Source organism: Cydia amplana, chromosome 10, assembly GCF_948474715.1.
Source record: "Cydia amplana chromosome 10, ilCydAmpl1.1, whole genome shotgun sequence".
Taxonomy (NCBI): domain Eukaryota; kingdom Metazoa; phylum Arthropoda; class Insecta; order Lepidoptera; family Tortricidae; genus Cydia; species Cydia amplana.
Genome location: NC_086078.1, coordinates 13,249,496 through 13,267,126, shown reverse-complemented (window position 1 = coordinate 13,267,126; position 17,631 = coordinate 13,249,496). Strand labels below are relative to the sequence as shown.

At 39.0% G+C, this 17,631-nt stretch overlaps 1 protein-coding gene across 1 annotated transcript in view; it reads right to left on the bottom strand.

The window, feature by feature from the left end:
* Positions 1 to 17,631, bottom strand: part of LOC134651376 (spondin-2) — a 50,838-nt gene that overhangs the window by 18,576 nt on the left and 14,631 nt on the right. Inside the window, exon 2 of the mRNA XM_063506464.1 lies at positions 4,203 to 4,465. Within this exon, the coding sequence (XP_063362534.1) occupies positions 4,203 to 4,392 (190 nt within the window). The 5' untranslated portion in view covers positions 4,393 to 4,465. The remainder of the gene's footprint in view (positions 1 to 4,202; positions 4,466 to 17,631) is intronic.

Sequence of the window (17,631 nt, the reverse complement as noted above, 5' to 3'; positions counted from 1 at the left end):
CCAGCCCGCCAATGCCATAAGAGTCTCAACTTATATAGGTATTACGTAGCAAATTTCTAACACATTGTTCAGTCAGCATCAATTAATATCAGTAGATGAAACAATGCACCAAAAAATCACTCTCGTAACTGTTGTAAATACAATATATCTTCTTGTTTAGCAGCTAATTACTGGTAGTATACTTTTGACGCGTTGTCGGATCCGCATCTTTTAATGCTGACTCTTCATATTATTAGGTATTATAGTAGAGTATATTACGCTTCAAAGAATACCAAAATATAAAGGGTAAACATAAGTGCTGACCTAAGCTAACCCACTGTGCCCCCCGTACACGGTTTAAGTATGGTTTAAAAATTTAATAGAACTCTCCATGTACGTTTGAAACGGTGACGGACACAAAATGACTTTAAAAGTTCTACTTACATTTTAGTTCAATGACAATCTCCAGCTGTCATTATGTACAATAATACCACAAAAACAATAACACGAGTTTCAAGCCGTTAACCGCACAGAAATATATTCCACGGTCATAATTACACGTTCTTATTTTTAACTACCTATTCACCTACTTGTCAAAAGTAGCGTGAAGCAAAGTTCGTAATTAGGTTATCTTGGAAAATTTATTTTTTGCCATCGTTTGAAAACCTTATTCTTTTCACATAAGCCCTATTTTTAGCGTAATTCATTGGAAGTTCCGTATAAGGCACTTGGTACATTTTGCGCAGGAATAAATCCACTAATTAGCTACAAAGTTACCACAGTACTCAATCCGAAGCGTAGTTATTTAATAAAATAATAATTTTGGCCTCAAAGAGACCCGGGAAAATCTCAGAGTTAAACAGATTTCGCAACTTCAAAGCTTTCATTCGATTTTATGGGATTTTCGACTAAAAGATCTTTTAGTGTTTACCTTTTACATTTAATTTTATTAGCTACGCTTTAACAGGGAGTTTGGAATATTTCGTAAAATAAGCTAAGTGTTAATTATGTAGGGTCTCAGAGCAAATACAACATTTATAAATTCAATTTAAGGCGGGCAGTAAAATTTGTACATGTTTCACATTTTGGTTTCTAAATAATGTTTGGTAATGTTTGGTTTCGTGATATTGTAAAGGTACTTACTTCTGTAAACACCTTTACCTATAATATTATAATTATTGCATGCTTTATTTAGAATGACCGAATTATGAGTTGCAATTTACAAACTAGATACGTATAGGTATGTACAAGCAGCTTACCACGTTTTATGTGGATTAAAACTGGTAAACCGCTTACAACAATATTTCTCACGCTTTTTGTATCTGTATCTATAGTTTAATATAAAGTTGTAATGTAGATAAATCTTACAGATGCAGTAGTTCATAATCAACCGAGACTAAATCTACAGAACCAAATCTGTCCTCCTACTCCGAAACTTGAAATTGCCCCGTGTAACCTAATAGTGCTGTCTCAAAGGCTTCCGGCAATGTCGATAGTTTTGTTTCCATGTGCATCCCTTCACAACGCTTCCCGCCATATAATAGTGTTGTGACAATGCCGTATTTCCTGTCACTATCGATAAGTGAAGCTATTTTAATGCCTGCCGCTGGCACGTCGCCAAACCGAACGACTTAGGCAGCGTGTGGAAATTAATCGTCTATTCTGAGATTTTTGTAGCTTTGAAGTTATTTATGAATGGAGCGTGTATTTGTATTGGTTTATCTTAAAGTGTATAATGGGCTTCGCGGTTATTTTTACTACGATTAGTTTGAGTATACGGCCACGTATTTTTAAATTACAATGATAGATCAAAAGATTAGATAATGGAGCGATGCTACTACATTTTTACGAGCGTTTTTTATAGTTGTGCAACAGTGTTTTTACGATATTGCAGCATAATAAAGCTTTAGATGTTTGCAAGTGTTTTAACGACTTAAGGTTTTATAGAATGGCTCTACTAAACCAAAATATTTTACTGTAATTTATAAACAAAATATTAAATGATTGCGTCAGTACGGGAAAACTATGATGGGTTTGCAGCAAACAAATAAATACAAAGCTTGCCTGAGAGTAAGAAGTAAGAAATAGTAACATTTGCGTTTCATGCTATGAATTTTTCAAAAAAGGTTGTATCTCAAGACTACGTCACAAATTAAAGCAAAAAAAAACAGCATTGAAGCACCCAAACGGAAACTACAAAGGAGTGTCCACAAGATATATTAGTCTCTCTCGTAATTGAAACTGAATGCATTTTGTACGCAGTTAATCAAGACGAGCCGCTCTGGTCGCTGCAAACTGAATCATAGCGGCATCGGCATTGAATCATATCCTATTGTTTATTCAGAAGCTTCTCGGAATAACTCTGCAATGAATATCAAATCGGACGCAGTATTTTTATTAAACGTAATTGAATGAAGGATAATTTGTACATAATTAAACTTTGCAATTGTTGGTTTAAATAACTTATTGAAATTATAGGAGGTATCTTGCACCTAAAATAGTTGTAAACTTGCAGCATTCGCAGCGTTGCACGGTGGGCTGGATGGCTCGAAAAGAAGACATGCGCACTTTTTTCAGAAAATCATTTTTTGAAAAATGCTATCGGATAGAGAATTATATAAGGAACAATAAATGTGGTATAAATTTTTTCGAAATAAGGCATATTGACAGCAGAAAAAAATAAAGTCTGTTTTTTTTGTATGGGACCCAAAAATAGGTATCTTGTTTCTCAGAAACTATCAGAGGTATCGTAACGATAAGCAGATTTTTTATACAGGTGCTGGTTTTTATTTAGTCCAGTAAAAAGTCCACACATTTTTGATTTTTTCGTTTATGTCTTTTTTGGGATTCCACATTATTTTTCGACAGTTTAATTCTATAATAATAATAAAAAGTTACACATGCGACGTCTTATTGACAATTTTTTTTTGGGGAAGAGTTGATTTTGGTTCAAATTTGTTGTTAGTTATTACTTATGATTTTTTTCATAACTTAATAAACGTTACATCCATTATGTGTTATTATCATTTTCAACATCATCAAAAAAACGCAAGTACCTATTCAACAATTATGGCTACTTTTTTAACTGAATGTATGTGATTACCTAGATATAATAATGTAATAAAAATATGAGAAGGGGAACTAAAACATGACAACGCTAGCTGTAGAAAAATGAAAATGTTCATATACATTGTATATTGTATTATTTGGCAATAATCAACTGACAAATATCTAATGTATCTGATCGTTAAAATATAATACAATAAAAGAACTCGAAGAATAAATTTAATTTGTTCCAAACAAGTAATAGAAGCAACACGACACGAAGCTTTTAAGAATGTAAATTTGGGCAATAAATTTCATTCGTTGTTAGTTATTTCGACCGAACTCACACAATTGAGATAATTTATGCATCAACTCAAAACTTTGAACATCGCAAATCTGTGAATGAATGGATAATTTGCAATTGTAATATTTTTTACCTTTCTTTATTATTATGCCTTTATAAAATGAGCAGTTTAAGATGCGTAGTAATTGGATCAGAGTAAGTGGTTATTCCTTTTAGTTTGCTAATTAATTTTTGTTCTTCAATTCGTAAATAAATATTTGTAATAAATTATTTAAAATAATATTATTATACAGGTGTTTATATAGGTGTTTATACTTTCATTACGTAAAATACGTAGTTTTTTATACATATTGAGTTATGAAATATACTTCGCTCAAAATTAAATTATTACAACTATATTATTGTCCCAGCCTATTGTGCACCGGTCCAATGGATATGATTTAATTTCAGATAGTTCACATACATTATATGTTTCTTCTTTTGAAAAATTTGATCGGGGATAATTGTAACAGGTATAAAAATACTTATTACTTTGTAAAAAAATATTTTTATGACTAGAACAGTAAATCGGTTATCTACCGCAAGGTGCCTTTGGGAATAATTATAATAGTTATATGTTATTTGTATATAATAATAAACAAAGTATGGGCAATTGCATATAAAGTTGAGAACGTTTCTTTCAATTACCTCTATGGAATAACTAAAACTAGTGCCCACGCCAATTACTGGGATTAGTTGCCAACCGGACCCCAGGCTCCCATGAGCCGTAGCAAAATGCCGGGACAACGCGAGGAAGATGAATGACCTCTATGGAATATGCCTAGGCAATTAGCAGAGCATGAAATTTAATGAAGGAACTGTAGTCTGTACTCACCATAAACCCTCGACCACTGCGCCGGCGGCCGCCAGTCCGGATAATGTTTCGGAAACTTTTCCCTCGTCCAATACGTGTGCAGCACCATCCGGTACACGGTCATCTTGTCCGGGTTACACGTGTCACTGTCGGTCGGCTGCAGTGCCGCCGCGAGCGCGGGCAGCACTAGCAACAGGAACCACCGGGCCATTTTATCGACACGGATATCGACACGCGCACAACACTAGTCCGTGTTCATTGTCACAACATTATGACGGTCGTACCTGAAACAATGGAACATGCTTGTTAAAGTGGGAATTCTGTGTAGCTTGAATATTCATATGAGTTTCAATGCAGAGACAGAATATGATCTACCTAAATAAAGATAATGCTTTAGCGCATTTCAAAAGTATAGCGTATTTAGATTTTGGATATTCTATAGACACAAGAGGACGGTAAACTAGAATGATAAAACAAAGTCAAACTTTTTCCTCTACATTTTTTGTACTTATGAGAAAGGTGCACTACCTAACAAACTTTGGAACAAATTTCCGTTTAAGATAAATAAAACTTAAGAAGGATGTGTACATAATACAATCCTGTTGTAAATAGAAAATATGAACTAATGGTTCTCTAGAAAGAAAATCTCTCCAAGAACTTACACTGAAAACTACTTAAAGCGAGCCAAAGAGACCCAGCTACTGAGCCAGACAATAATTGACCTTACTGCAGACCCTTAAGGACTTAGGCGAAGATTTTTTCTCATAGTCGTACTACAGATAACTGAGATAACTTTTTACTAATAGATGGAATAGAAAGAGTCATAAAAAACTCACTCATTAAAAAAAGTTGCATGTAAAATATAATATGCTGTTAAGGGGCCCACTGACTACCAGTCCGCCGGACGGTACGAGTATCGGCAATTGTTCGGAACTGTCAAAATTTTGTTCTAACTGACAGGCCGATACTGTCCGACGGACTGTTAATCAGTGGGCCCCGTTAGACACACCCTGCAGTTAGGTTAGAGTACGTTATGAACTAAAGTTCATAATATAAGTAGAGAGTTGTTGTAAATGCTTCTTTATTCAAGATCTATTGTGAGGGTAATCAGGCCATTTACTGCCACACCTACAATAATGTGGAATTGTATGGAACGGTATCTAATGCATTCATGACATTTTAAAAGAAATTGAGACAAAACGCTCTTGCTATAAAGTCGACAATTCCACAATTTATCCGTAATGGATACGGAATGTCCAACTTTTTTATAGTTCGTCAATTACCTCGTAATAGCCCAATTTGTTGCTAAACGTCGATACAGAATTGTTTAATTGGCCAGTACTTTACGGCATGCTGTTACGTAGTCGGTTATGCAATTATTCCTTTCCTTTGTTGGTATTCATTCAGTGTGGAACACGATATTTTTCTCATTGAGTTATTTTTGTGTACTTTTAAAAATAACCTAATAATATTTAGAAAACTAATCTAAGTATTTTTCACAGTAAATCTAATAAAATGCAATTCAAAAAATACTCTTGTAACACCATTACCACCACACGTCAACAGATGTCGCTACGGGTACCGTGATGCACACAACTCGCGGTGCAGCGCAGCCGCTGCACCGATACAACTCCACCCGCCTACCGATAGATGGCGCAGTGGTCGAGTTAGTTCGCGCTATCGTTTGTTCAACGTAGAATCATGACACTCGGACCACGGCCGAGGATTATTTGAGAAATGCAAGTAGGGACTTCGGTACTGCACGCTATATACCTTCACCTCTGTTGAAGTATCCTAGTGTCTGTTCCGTAGTAAAACTTACTAGTCTAGCTCGCGCCTACCTAGTTAGGTCTTGCTCGACAAGTAAATTCTAACAGTATTGTAATAGCCCTAAGTTACCTAATACACGCGCTAAGTACCTAACGTCGGCTTTTCGTCTTCGTCCCCGCTCCCCGCTCTATAGTGGCGCCCAACGTGGGGCCAGTCTGCGTGACGTCATCGTGGTGCTACGAGACTCGCTACGTCATCGTGCTACGGAGTCCGTGACGTACTCGGCGTGCTACGACATTCGTGGCATCATCGTCGCACTACAAGCTACGCTACGCGTGACGACCTATATTAATGAGCGAAAGTGGCGAACCTACGAAGTTGAAGAGTCCAACTTTTGTTGTTACGCGCTACGGACGTGTTACCAGCGTTAAAAGGACACACTCCAAGATGCTGTCGCCGGAACAATTTACGCAGCTGCTAGAAAGAATACCTGTGGCAGCGCAACCTAGCAGGGGTTCCTTCATCACCTGCAAATATTCGTTTAGCGGTGAAAAGGATGCCGAGGTAGTGGAAGCATTCCTGTCGGCCATCAACATTTTTAAACGATCGGCGGATATCGGCGATGTAACTGCATTAAGCGAACTCCCTATTATACTAAAAGGGGAAGCAGGAGTTTGGTGGTTAGGCGTAAAGAATGATGTAACTACGTGGTCCGATTTTGAAGCTCGACTTCGGGAATACTTTGCGCCTGCCCGCGAACCCTACCAAATATACCTGGACATAACGCAGGAAAAGCAAGCCAAAGGGACTACAACTGATGATTTTGTCAGGCGTAAGCGGATGCTGTTCTCTCAGCTCCCTAGCCCAGGTCACAGTGAGATCCAGCAACTAGATCTGATCTACGGCTTGCTGCGTCTAGACATCCGAGATAAGGTTCCACGCGCGGACATAAAGGATTTCAAGGAACTGGCAAAAGCGGCAAAGGCGGCGGAGCACGTTATTAATGAAAAGAACGCCGTTGCTGGACAGAGTGTAACAAAACCAAGCGTGACGAAGTCAAGCGACAGCAAACAAGAGACCCGCATTGGAAGCAAACCAGATTGTAAGAAAACCAAATGCAGGTACTGCCGCAATTTCGGACACTCGGCAGAAGAATGCAGGAAACTACGCCGAGCTACCGAGCAGAAGGAAAAGGCTGAAGGTTCTACCTCTGAGGCGGTGACCCAAGCTCCATCACCATCGGCAGCTAAGTTCAGTTGCTATGGCTGCGGTGCCCCTGGTGTGGTGAGAACCAACTGCCCAACATGTCACGCGAACAAGAATCAGCGGCCTCTACCGGAGATCGGGTTCTGCTCTGTAGACGCAGTAATCGACGCGAGGGATCGCCCAGTTGTTTTCGTCGAGATCAGTGGAGTAGTTGGTGCAGTATTTTTGGACACCTGCGCCAAATCAAGCGTCGCCTCTTACTCTCTATACTGCGAGCTGAAGAAAAAGGGATTCCCATTCAGAGAATATGGGATCGGGGTGACGTTAGCTGACGGTGATCCCAAACGTCAGATGATACTGGTCACCCAAGCGCCAGTCACAATTAATGGCCGTACAGTGGTCACGACCCTCCTGGTTTTTCCTGAGTCTCGGCGAAACAAAACGTTACTAGGAGTGGGTTTTCTTCAGGATGCTCTCATCGAAATTAGCATGGCACAAAGCACTTGGCACTTCCTGGATGATCCTACCCAGGTATTCGAGCTCTATCCAGAGAGTTTTATTAATTATGGCAATAAAACTGCGGTCGCTGCCATAACCCCTGACCTTTATCTGTCACCGTCACTACCAGAAGGAAGCAACACGGCTCGCGCATACGGTCCACTCATCAGGATAGATGCTCCGTCACCTCCCAAGAAGAGGCCTCATCTTGAATATCCTGAGATTCCTGAGAATTACTCCCCTATACTGAACGCCTTATATGAAGATGCGATAGTTAACCTTCAGAATTACGATGAAGAATGTGACCTGGATGGTATTGATGACTCGCTTTTTCCATCAACATCGATCTCATCGATCGATGTCACGGTGCTGGATGATTTCTTGGATAGAAATCAAGACGTTTTCACACCTAATGGAGAACCGGTAAAAGGCTTCGAACATGTGATCGAGACGGGTGTGCACAAGCCCATTTCTGTACCACCGTACCGTCTATCACCAATGAAGACTGAGATCCTTAAAAAGGAAGTATCTAAGATGCTAGCAGAAAAGGTGATCGAACCATGCTCATCCCCATGGGCCGCTCCTGTAGTATTGGTTCCCAAGAAAGACGGAAGCACAAGGGTATGCGTGGATTATCGTCAACTCAATGCGATCACGACGCCTGATGCATACCCTATGCCAAGGATTGACGACTTGCTTCACAATGCTAAGCCGACGCCTTATATGAGTACCATAGATCTCCGCGCCGGATATTGGCAGATAAGTGTTAAGGAGGACCACCGGGACAAAACAAGTTTTGTGTGCCCGTTCGGAATGTACCGCTTCCGGAGAATGCCTTTTGGGTTACGCAACGCTCCGGCCACGTTCCAACGAATGATGGATCGATTCCGCATATCGCTCAGCCATATCAAGCTCATGGTATATCTAGATGACTTGATTGTTATGTCGCCTACTTTTGATGACCACGTGAAGGATCTACAGGACGTTTTCAACAAACTCAAGGAGTTCAACTTGACAGCAAACAGAGCAAAGTGCAACTTTTGCTGCCAAAAGGTTAAATATCTGGGACACTATATCACCGCTGATGGCCTGCAGCCTGACCCAGATAAAGTCAGCGCTATACTAGATACACTGCCTCCGCGAAATCTTAAGCACCTGCTGTCATTTGTCCAGATGTGCTCTTGGTATAGACGATTCATACCCAATTTCGCAGGAGTCGCAGAACCGCTTACGCGCCTGACCAAGAAGAATGCCACTTGGAAATGGGAAGAAGACCAAATAAACGCTTTCACCAAACTTCGTGAGTCTTTAGCTTCTTCTCCAGTACTGGCCCAAGCTGATCATACTAAGCCGTATACCATTAAGACTGATGCCAGTAGCTATGCCCTCGGTGCGGTTCTGGTCCAGGGGGAGGGGGAGACAGAACACCCCGTCGAATATGCTAGCAGACTCCTGACCAAGGCCGAGCGCAATTATTCTACGACTGAACGTGAAGCTCTGGGCGTTGTGTGGGCCGTCTCCAAATTCCGAGGCTACATTGAAGGTGCTAAGATTACCATTTTGACCGATCATCAAGCCCTGCGATGGCTCATGTCATTAAAATCACCAACTGGTCGGTTGGCCCGATGGGCTCTCCTACTGCAGCCATATGATCTCAATATAAAATACATCTCCGGCAAAACAAATGTAGTCGCCGACTCTCTGTCCCGTCCTAGCTGCGAATCTGCAACAGAAGAAGACTGTGGGGTTTGTACCGTAGTTGTTGACATGCCTGCAAAGAGAAAGGAAGTTATAAGAGAAGAACAACACAAGGACGAAGATATTGTTAAAATAGTACAGTGCTTGGAAAGCACAGACGAAGAGAAGGCTAGATACTGGAGTAGAAAAGGTTATCATATAAACAATGGCTTGTTGTATCGCTATGGACCAGACTCAGACAGGGAATCCAGTCAACTGGTCATTCCCAAACAAGAACAAGAAAATATTCTTGTTGCCTATCATAATGAGGCAACCGCTGGACACTATGGGGCAGACAAAACCTTCGAACGCATAGCAAAGCGTTACTTTTGGAAAGGAATGAGGAAGCACATAGAAACCTATGTCCGCTATTGTCTGCAATGTCAGCGCTACAAGTGCTCCAATCAGAAGCCTGCTGGATTGCTTCAGACCACAGCGCAAAACCAACGCTTTGAAGTAGTAGCATTCGACTTGTTCGGACCCCTACCCCGAACCGTTGGCAATCACAACTGGATCTTCATAATCGAGGATATTGCTACGCGTTGGGTTGAATTATTTGCACTTGAGCGAGCCACATCAGAAGAGTGTGCCAGAATACTGCTTGAAGAGATCATATTGAGATATGGTACACCTCGCCGGTTCATCAGCGATAACGGCACACAGTTCGTGAGCAGTATTATGCAACAATTGACCTACTGCCTTAACATTCAACATGGCTTCACGCCGGTATATCATCCTGAAACCAACCCGGTCGAACGAAGGAACAGAGACCTAAAGACACAGTTGGCTATTCTGGTAGAGGACAATCATGCGACGTGGGCAGATAAACTGCCCAGCATTCGTTTCGCAATGAATACGGCAACGTCATGCTCAACCGGTCAGACCCCAGCGTATCTGACATTCGGACGCGAGCTTAGGACACCAGATGACGTGCAACATGATCTCAGAGAGATAGTGAGGAATGATAATTTCGTTAAAGAGCTGACCCCCCGTTTACTCTTGATGGCTGATACCTTAGCCAGAGCTCGAGAAGTACAGGAAGAGAAGGAAGAGAAGAGGAAGGAGTATGTGGATCAGAAACGACAAGCATGTCCTGATTACAAACCCGGCGACTTGGTGTTGGTCGCTACTCACGTATTGAGTAAATCTAGTCAAGGGTTTAGCTCTAAGCTAGCCCCACGTCGTGATGGACCGTATGCTATAGTACGACGACATGGTGCCAGTTCATTTGAAGTCGCAAGCACGGATTCGAAAACCCCTGTTGGTGTATATCATGCATCAGCCTTAACCAGATACCGATCTGAAGACACAACTGTCCCTGAGCCGTCATTACCGATCAGGAAAAGAGGACGGCCAAGAAAACAATCCTCTGGCAAGAAAGATGCCACTGCAGCAGTGGCGAGACCCCGCGGTAGACCGCGCACTAAACCTAGACTTTAAGATTAATGTCACACTTGTCGGGTCGACTGCATGGACATAGGGGGAGAGTTGTAACACCATTACCACCACACGTCAACAGATGTCGCTACGGGTACCGTGATGCACACAACTCGCGGTGCAGCGCAGCCGCTGCACCGATACAACTCCACCCGCCTACCGATAGATGGCGCAGTGGTCGAGTTAGTTCGCGCTATCGTTTGTTCAACGTAGAATCATGACACTCGGACCACGGCCGAGGATTATTTGAGAAATGCAAGTAGGGACTTCGGTACTGCACGCTATATACCTTCACCTCTGTTGAAGTATCCTAGTGTCTGTTCCGTAGTAAAACTTACTAGTCTAGCTCGCGCCTACCTAGTTAGGTCTTGCTCGACAAGTAAATTCTAACAGTATTGTAATAGCCCTAAGTTACCTAATACACGCGCTAAGTACCTAACGTCGGCTTTTCGTCTTCGTCCCCGCTCCCCGCTCTATACTCTTTATTTATTGCACACCTCAATAGAATTAATAATACAGAAAAGCAGTAACACGAGTAAAGGTAAAACATGCGTTCTTATGGTGCTAGTTCAGCGGTGTCACTCATGAATTCGAACCAATCGTGCAGTCTAACGCAACTAGGTGCGACCAATCGCGCGCGTGATGCGAACTCATCAACCAATCGCGTTGTGGCGATACACAATTGGCTCGAATTCGTGAGTGACACCGCTGTACTGGCACTGGCACCATTCTTAGTGCCCGTAAGGCCCGTCTTTATAAATATAAGTCAATGGTAAGGTTTTAAAAACTAAAAACACGAGATTAAGCCCCCTTTCGTAGAGATCAAGGTGTAAATATTTTGAAAGAATAAATCAGCTTCTTCATTGTTTGATAATTAAAGTTCACCAAGTCATAGAAGATGGAGTTAATGTACTAGAGTGTCCAAAGATACTAATTAATGATAATTTATAAATAAAATAATTTGAGTGATTTGAGTGATTTAAATAATGCGTCCCACTGCTGGGCACAGGCCTCCTCTCATGCGCGAGAGGGCTTGGGCTATAGTCCCCACGCTAGCCCAATGCGGATTGGGGACTTCACATACACCTTTGAATTTCTTCGCAGATGTATGCAGGTTTCCTCACGATGTTTTCCTTCACCGAAAAGCTAGTGTTAAATATCAAATGATATTTCGTACATTAGTTCCGAAAAACTCATAATATTTATTACCGCGTTATCAATAGACATCAACAACATCTCTAGTCCCCTGTTCACAATGATATAGTTATAGCTAAATACATGTTACATTTTTTTTTATGTTTTCTTGGCATGGAAAATACAAATTAATCAACACTTAATTATACGTCAAAAATTACTGCATATTTTATAGTAACGATATAATGTGTGAGATTCGAATATATCATACTAAAATAGACAAGTTCAATGCCCGATGTGACATAGTTCCTTACTCGTATGGATTCAGAGGATACGTTGAGCTTTCTAGAGCATTATAAACCGGTTAAAGAATAATTGATGAGATGACGTAATTGCACATCTTTAATAAAAAATATATAATTATTAATATTAAAACTGCAATAGTAGTTTTGTCTGTCTGTTACCTACCTCTTTGAGCTTAAATTGCAAAACCGAATTAGATGAAATTTGGAACTCGAAGGATATTTTTTATTACGGAAATCATCATTATACGCCAAATAGGTCGCGAGGAGGAGCTAGTTTGTTTTAAAACTACAAGTAAAATATACACCTGGAGTTGAACCAAGATAACTCTGCAACCATTTTGACAGCATAGACAGTGCAAGTGTCATTTATACGTCATAACTTTATAGAAGTTTATAGAAATAATACTTTCACAGTCGGGGCTATCAAAATTACTGCAGACTTATCTTGTTCTATCTCTATTCAGCTGTAATTATTTTACTATGCTTTTCTTAAGTCGAATAAAAAAAAAAACAAAAGCCGTACTAGTGCCGAAAAGTAGGCATTCTTGCGGTCCGGTTTTAACATAAAACATAAACACCATAAAGCAAATGGCACCTGAAACCTTCATTCCAAAAAACCGAGGCACTCAACATAAGGGCAATAAATATCACGAGACGAGCCGCCCTAAAGGGTCATCCCTGGACCACGGCACTGGGACCATAAAAGCGCAAGCGACTTTGTGTTGTTCTCAAAGAAAAGGGACCTAATTGCGACAGGATCTTATACCATTATTAATGATGCTCTAAAATCAATAGATAAGACGTTTTGTGGGTACATCAATTCTGTGATGAGAATATTTATGTACGAGTATAAAAATATAACTGTTACTAGGTATGTGAGTAACTAATCAGCCACCAACTCTAAAACTTTGGAAGTAAATACTCATTTATTTATTTACCTTCGTTAGATCATTTATAATGTGAATATAAAAGTAACATATAAAAAAAAACAATACACAATACATATTTTAAACACATAAAAACCTGACATAGGAATATCACAATCCTCATGCGATTCTCACGATTCATAAGGTAGCGAGGAAGAAGAGATGGCCCGTGGTTTTACGTCGCGTTGCATTTCACGTGGTACGTGGCCTTAGGTCCCTTACTGCACACTATACAATATCCACTCTTTATATACGCAGTTTCGTTTTAAAGCTAATAAAAAGCGGCCAAGTGCGAGTCGGACTCGCCCATGAAGGGTTCCGTATTTAGGGGATTTATGATGTAGGTATTAAAAACAAACTACTTACTAGATCTCGTTCAAACCAATTTTCGGTGGAACTTTGCATGGTAATGTACATCATATATTTTTACAGGGGGGGGGACACACATTTTACCACTTTGGAAGCGTCTCTCGCGCAAACTATTCAGTTTAGAAATAAATGATATTAGAAACCTCAATATCATTTTTGAAGACCTATCCATAGATACCCCACACGTATGGGTTTGATGAAAAGTTTTGAGTCTCAGTATAGGGAACCCCCAAAATTTATTGTTTTGTTTCTATTATCAGTGCTATTATCGTATGAAAATCTTAATGCGGTTCACAGAATACCAAGTTTCAACACTATAGTTCTTATAGTTTCGGAAAAAAGTGGCTATGACATACGGACGGACAGACAGACGGACAGACAGACAGACAGACAGACATGACGAATCCATAAGGGTTCCGTTTTTTACCATTTGGCTACGGAACCCTAAAAAGCGGTTAAATATCACTTTTCAACGGTGAGGCGCTTAAGCCTGTTCTGTTCCGCAGCAATATTTTTCCAATATTTCTGGAAACTGCTGACGTCATGGCATGGGGTTTTTTTAATCCTATTCACCCTTTCTCCGAACTAGGTATGTGTTTATACGTGAACGGGTTACGCTAATGGAAAACGGTAGGGTTAAAGTAATATCAAACAAGTATATGATGAAAAAATGTGCATTTTCGCCGTATAAAAAGTAGCATTGTTTGAGTTTCATTCACTCCTGCAGGTCAACGGACGGTTGCATGTGTTACGGTTGTATGTGATAATATCAGCGTAGGTTGAATGAACAAAGTTTACTTTCTAGACGCTAGACGACATTCATGTGAATCACCTCTTTCATAAAACAATATTTGTTTTAGTTAATTAACCATCTCCGTATGTTGAAAATTAATAATATCGGCTTCTAGAAATCCAAACCACTGTCAAGCCACGCACTATTCCGACGTTGTTTTTATGAACACAATACAAAGAATGCGAACATACTTACCTTTATAATTATACATAAGCATGTAGGGACATTTATCAGCCGAGATTTATTATGATGAACCTTACCTAAATTATACCTTTAAGTAATTACATTTATATTGCATTAAATTGTTTGAATTAAAATGATATGAAGGACTAACAATAAAATAGAAGACACTATATATGTCTATAGTTTCAGTCAGTATAGTACACAATGAACTCTTGGGGTATATCCTGAAGTGAAACTACATTGAACAACAGAAAAAACTGCCACTTTATTTCGACTACAAAAAACAAGAAAGTATTAAACGTAATAAAGCTCTGGCAGCTAAGATTTCTAGCAGGCGTAACTTTTCAATGAAATCTGGGGGCCTATTCTGAAAGCAATAAGCTGTAATCACCCCTGAATGCGTTACAAGGCACCATTCAATTTAAACGTTAGAACTTCGGAACGAGCACGCGAGCGTGACTGGGCTTTAAAATCGTATGTCGGTCGGAAGTTGGAGAAAAATTAGGTAAATAAAGATTTGATCAATAATGCTTACGTATTTATCAAAGTGCACAGTGTAGTTGCTTGCGATAGCTTTAGTTTATAAACTTTTTGATTTAGTTTTGATTGATCTAAACCTTTTGGATGACTTCTATGACGGCATACTTTATTGATATAGAACACAAAAAGGTAGGTGATGCCTGCAAAGGTACTATCGTTGACTGATCTGATCGTTCTACATATGTATTTGTTACCAAGGTAGGAGTTATTTATTTTGCTTCATTCAGTATAAAAGTGCGGAATACCTGTAGGTATGTAGGACTTGACATAGTGTAGTGTGACACAAAATACAGTGTTTATTTATTAAATTTAGATCGTCACTAAAATCTTTATAATATACGAGTATACATATATTTTAATATTTTCAAAAATTCAATTATTCCAACCAACCCTTTTTCCAAAAGAGCACGATACTTAATTTATCTTACTTAATAAAATCATCAAATTTTCACCAACAATATTTGTTTTGCACTTTGCCCCTATTTTATGATCGTACCATAAACCGCCCGCCGTTCCCCTCGCCGTTGCCAAGTTGCCCCACGCTCCCCTTTTGTTTTAAACGCCCGCGGTTACCGATAACACTATAATGTCAAGAAACAGTATTTATATTGCAAAGTCGGTAAGGGCTTGTTTGTGTGCTTATTACGAATATTTGTTCCTGAGTTATGTGTGCTTTCTGGGTGTTATATTTACTTTTGAGTAAGTATTTATCTTTTTAAGTTTGTATATCGTCGCCTAGTACCTACCTATAGTGCAAGCTTTGGTAAACTGTGGTCATCCTTGTTTGTATATAAATCCCGTAACTTTTTACAGTCAAGCTTTCAATAGTTTCAATTTATTTGTGTTTGTACCTAATGGAGACAGAAAGTGATTTTGTATTCATTTGTAGTGTCTGTAACTAACTGATTTTGCATGAAATTATTTAATCAATCGAAATTAATCATAGGCAAATAAATCATAACAAAAATATATCAAATTTCAATGAAGTTTGCATTCAACAAAAAATTACAAGTTTTAGAGCTCGTATCAAAATGTTGTCCCCACTACTGTTTATTGAACGATAAAAATGACAAAACGAAGATTTTAGTTTCAGCAGCTGAATATGCATGTATGTTTTTTTCTTATTATAGTTATTATTTATAATCCACTGGAGCCAATACTACAGTAGTATATTGAATACTAGTACTAATAAGCCAATTTTTATAAATATTATATAAAAAAAATTGCCCAGGTGACATACTATTATTCCAAGGGCAGTCTATACGAAAAATACGAGTTATCAGCTTACTTCTTTCACTTTTTACTTATTTATCATTTGTAACCCTAAACTTTGAAATTAAAAGCAACCTGAACCACCAAATAAATTTTCCATCCAACTTAAATAATCCAGACGCAATATACAAAATTGCACAGTAAATATTCCCGGCATATTAAAATACTAGCGCCAAGTTACGATGCCAAGTTTGAGATACAGTGTCTAATGAAGATTTAATAATTCAAAATGTTCCCAAACTGCGGGGATGTAAGTTTATGGGGAACTTTAAAATGTTAATTGATTCGGCTGTTAAGTAAGCTGTTTTAAGAATTTAAGTGTTTCAGTGGATATACATTTTAAAGTTTGATCCTTTCATATTATATTGAAAGCCTTAATATTATTGTAGAATATTGTAATTTTTGAGCGTCATTCTTTTTGAGAATGATTGGATTTTAATTGACATGATAAGTCCTCCGATTACCTACTAAAATAAATCGAAATGAATACTGATTGAAATATGGTTATATTTATATAAAGGACTGGCGAATAGTACCTAATGATTATTGCATTTGATGCATTAGGTGTATCATAAAATGAGGAAGTGGTTATGAATTGGCAAAAATTAAACTGAGTTGATGCTATTATTATTTTGCTGTTAAAAACATTGAGGAACTGCGCCCCAAGGGACATGTACTTAACGATAATTTTCTCAAAAATGGACGGCAAAGTCGACGTTGCCGGTTAAAAAACAGGTCGCGAAGTGCGTAGTTTATGGTCATTCCAAAAAAATTAAAAAGTTAAAAACATTGCAGTCTCGATTTCGGGACTGCAATGTTGCATACATACTTATTCCATTATTTAACGAGTTCCAAACTTTTTAAAACTTTAAATAGCCATATCAAATGAAGGCATAGGTCCATTAAACAGCCAAACAGATGATCAGCACTTATTATTATAATGTTGGTACCGCGACTATTTAGGTGTCTCAAATACGTTGGCGTATTTTCAGCAGAAAAATACACTTTTTTTTAAAGGCGGCAAGCAAATCTTTTTAATGGTTTTACTTTCTTCTGTGAAAATTAGAACGTTGCTTCTGTAAAATATTTCTATTTCTTGCACCATTTTCGAGAAAAGCACTATATATGACTCGGCTGGAAGGCTACTTGCTGGCTTCGGATTCAATTAAACGGACTCCCAAGGTCGTCCGTTTAAAACGAATCCTCAGCCTGCAAGTAGCTACTTCCGAACCTCGACAATAATGTACTATTACATACCTAAAACACATCAACACACCAAA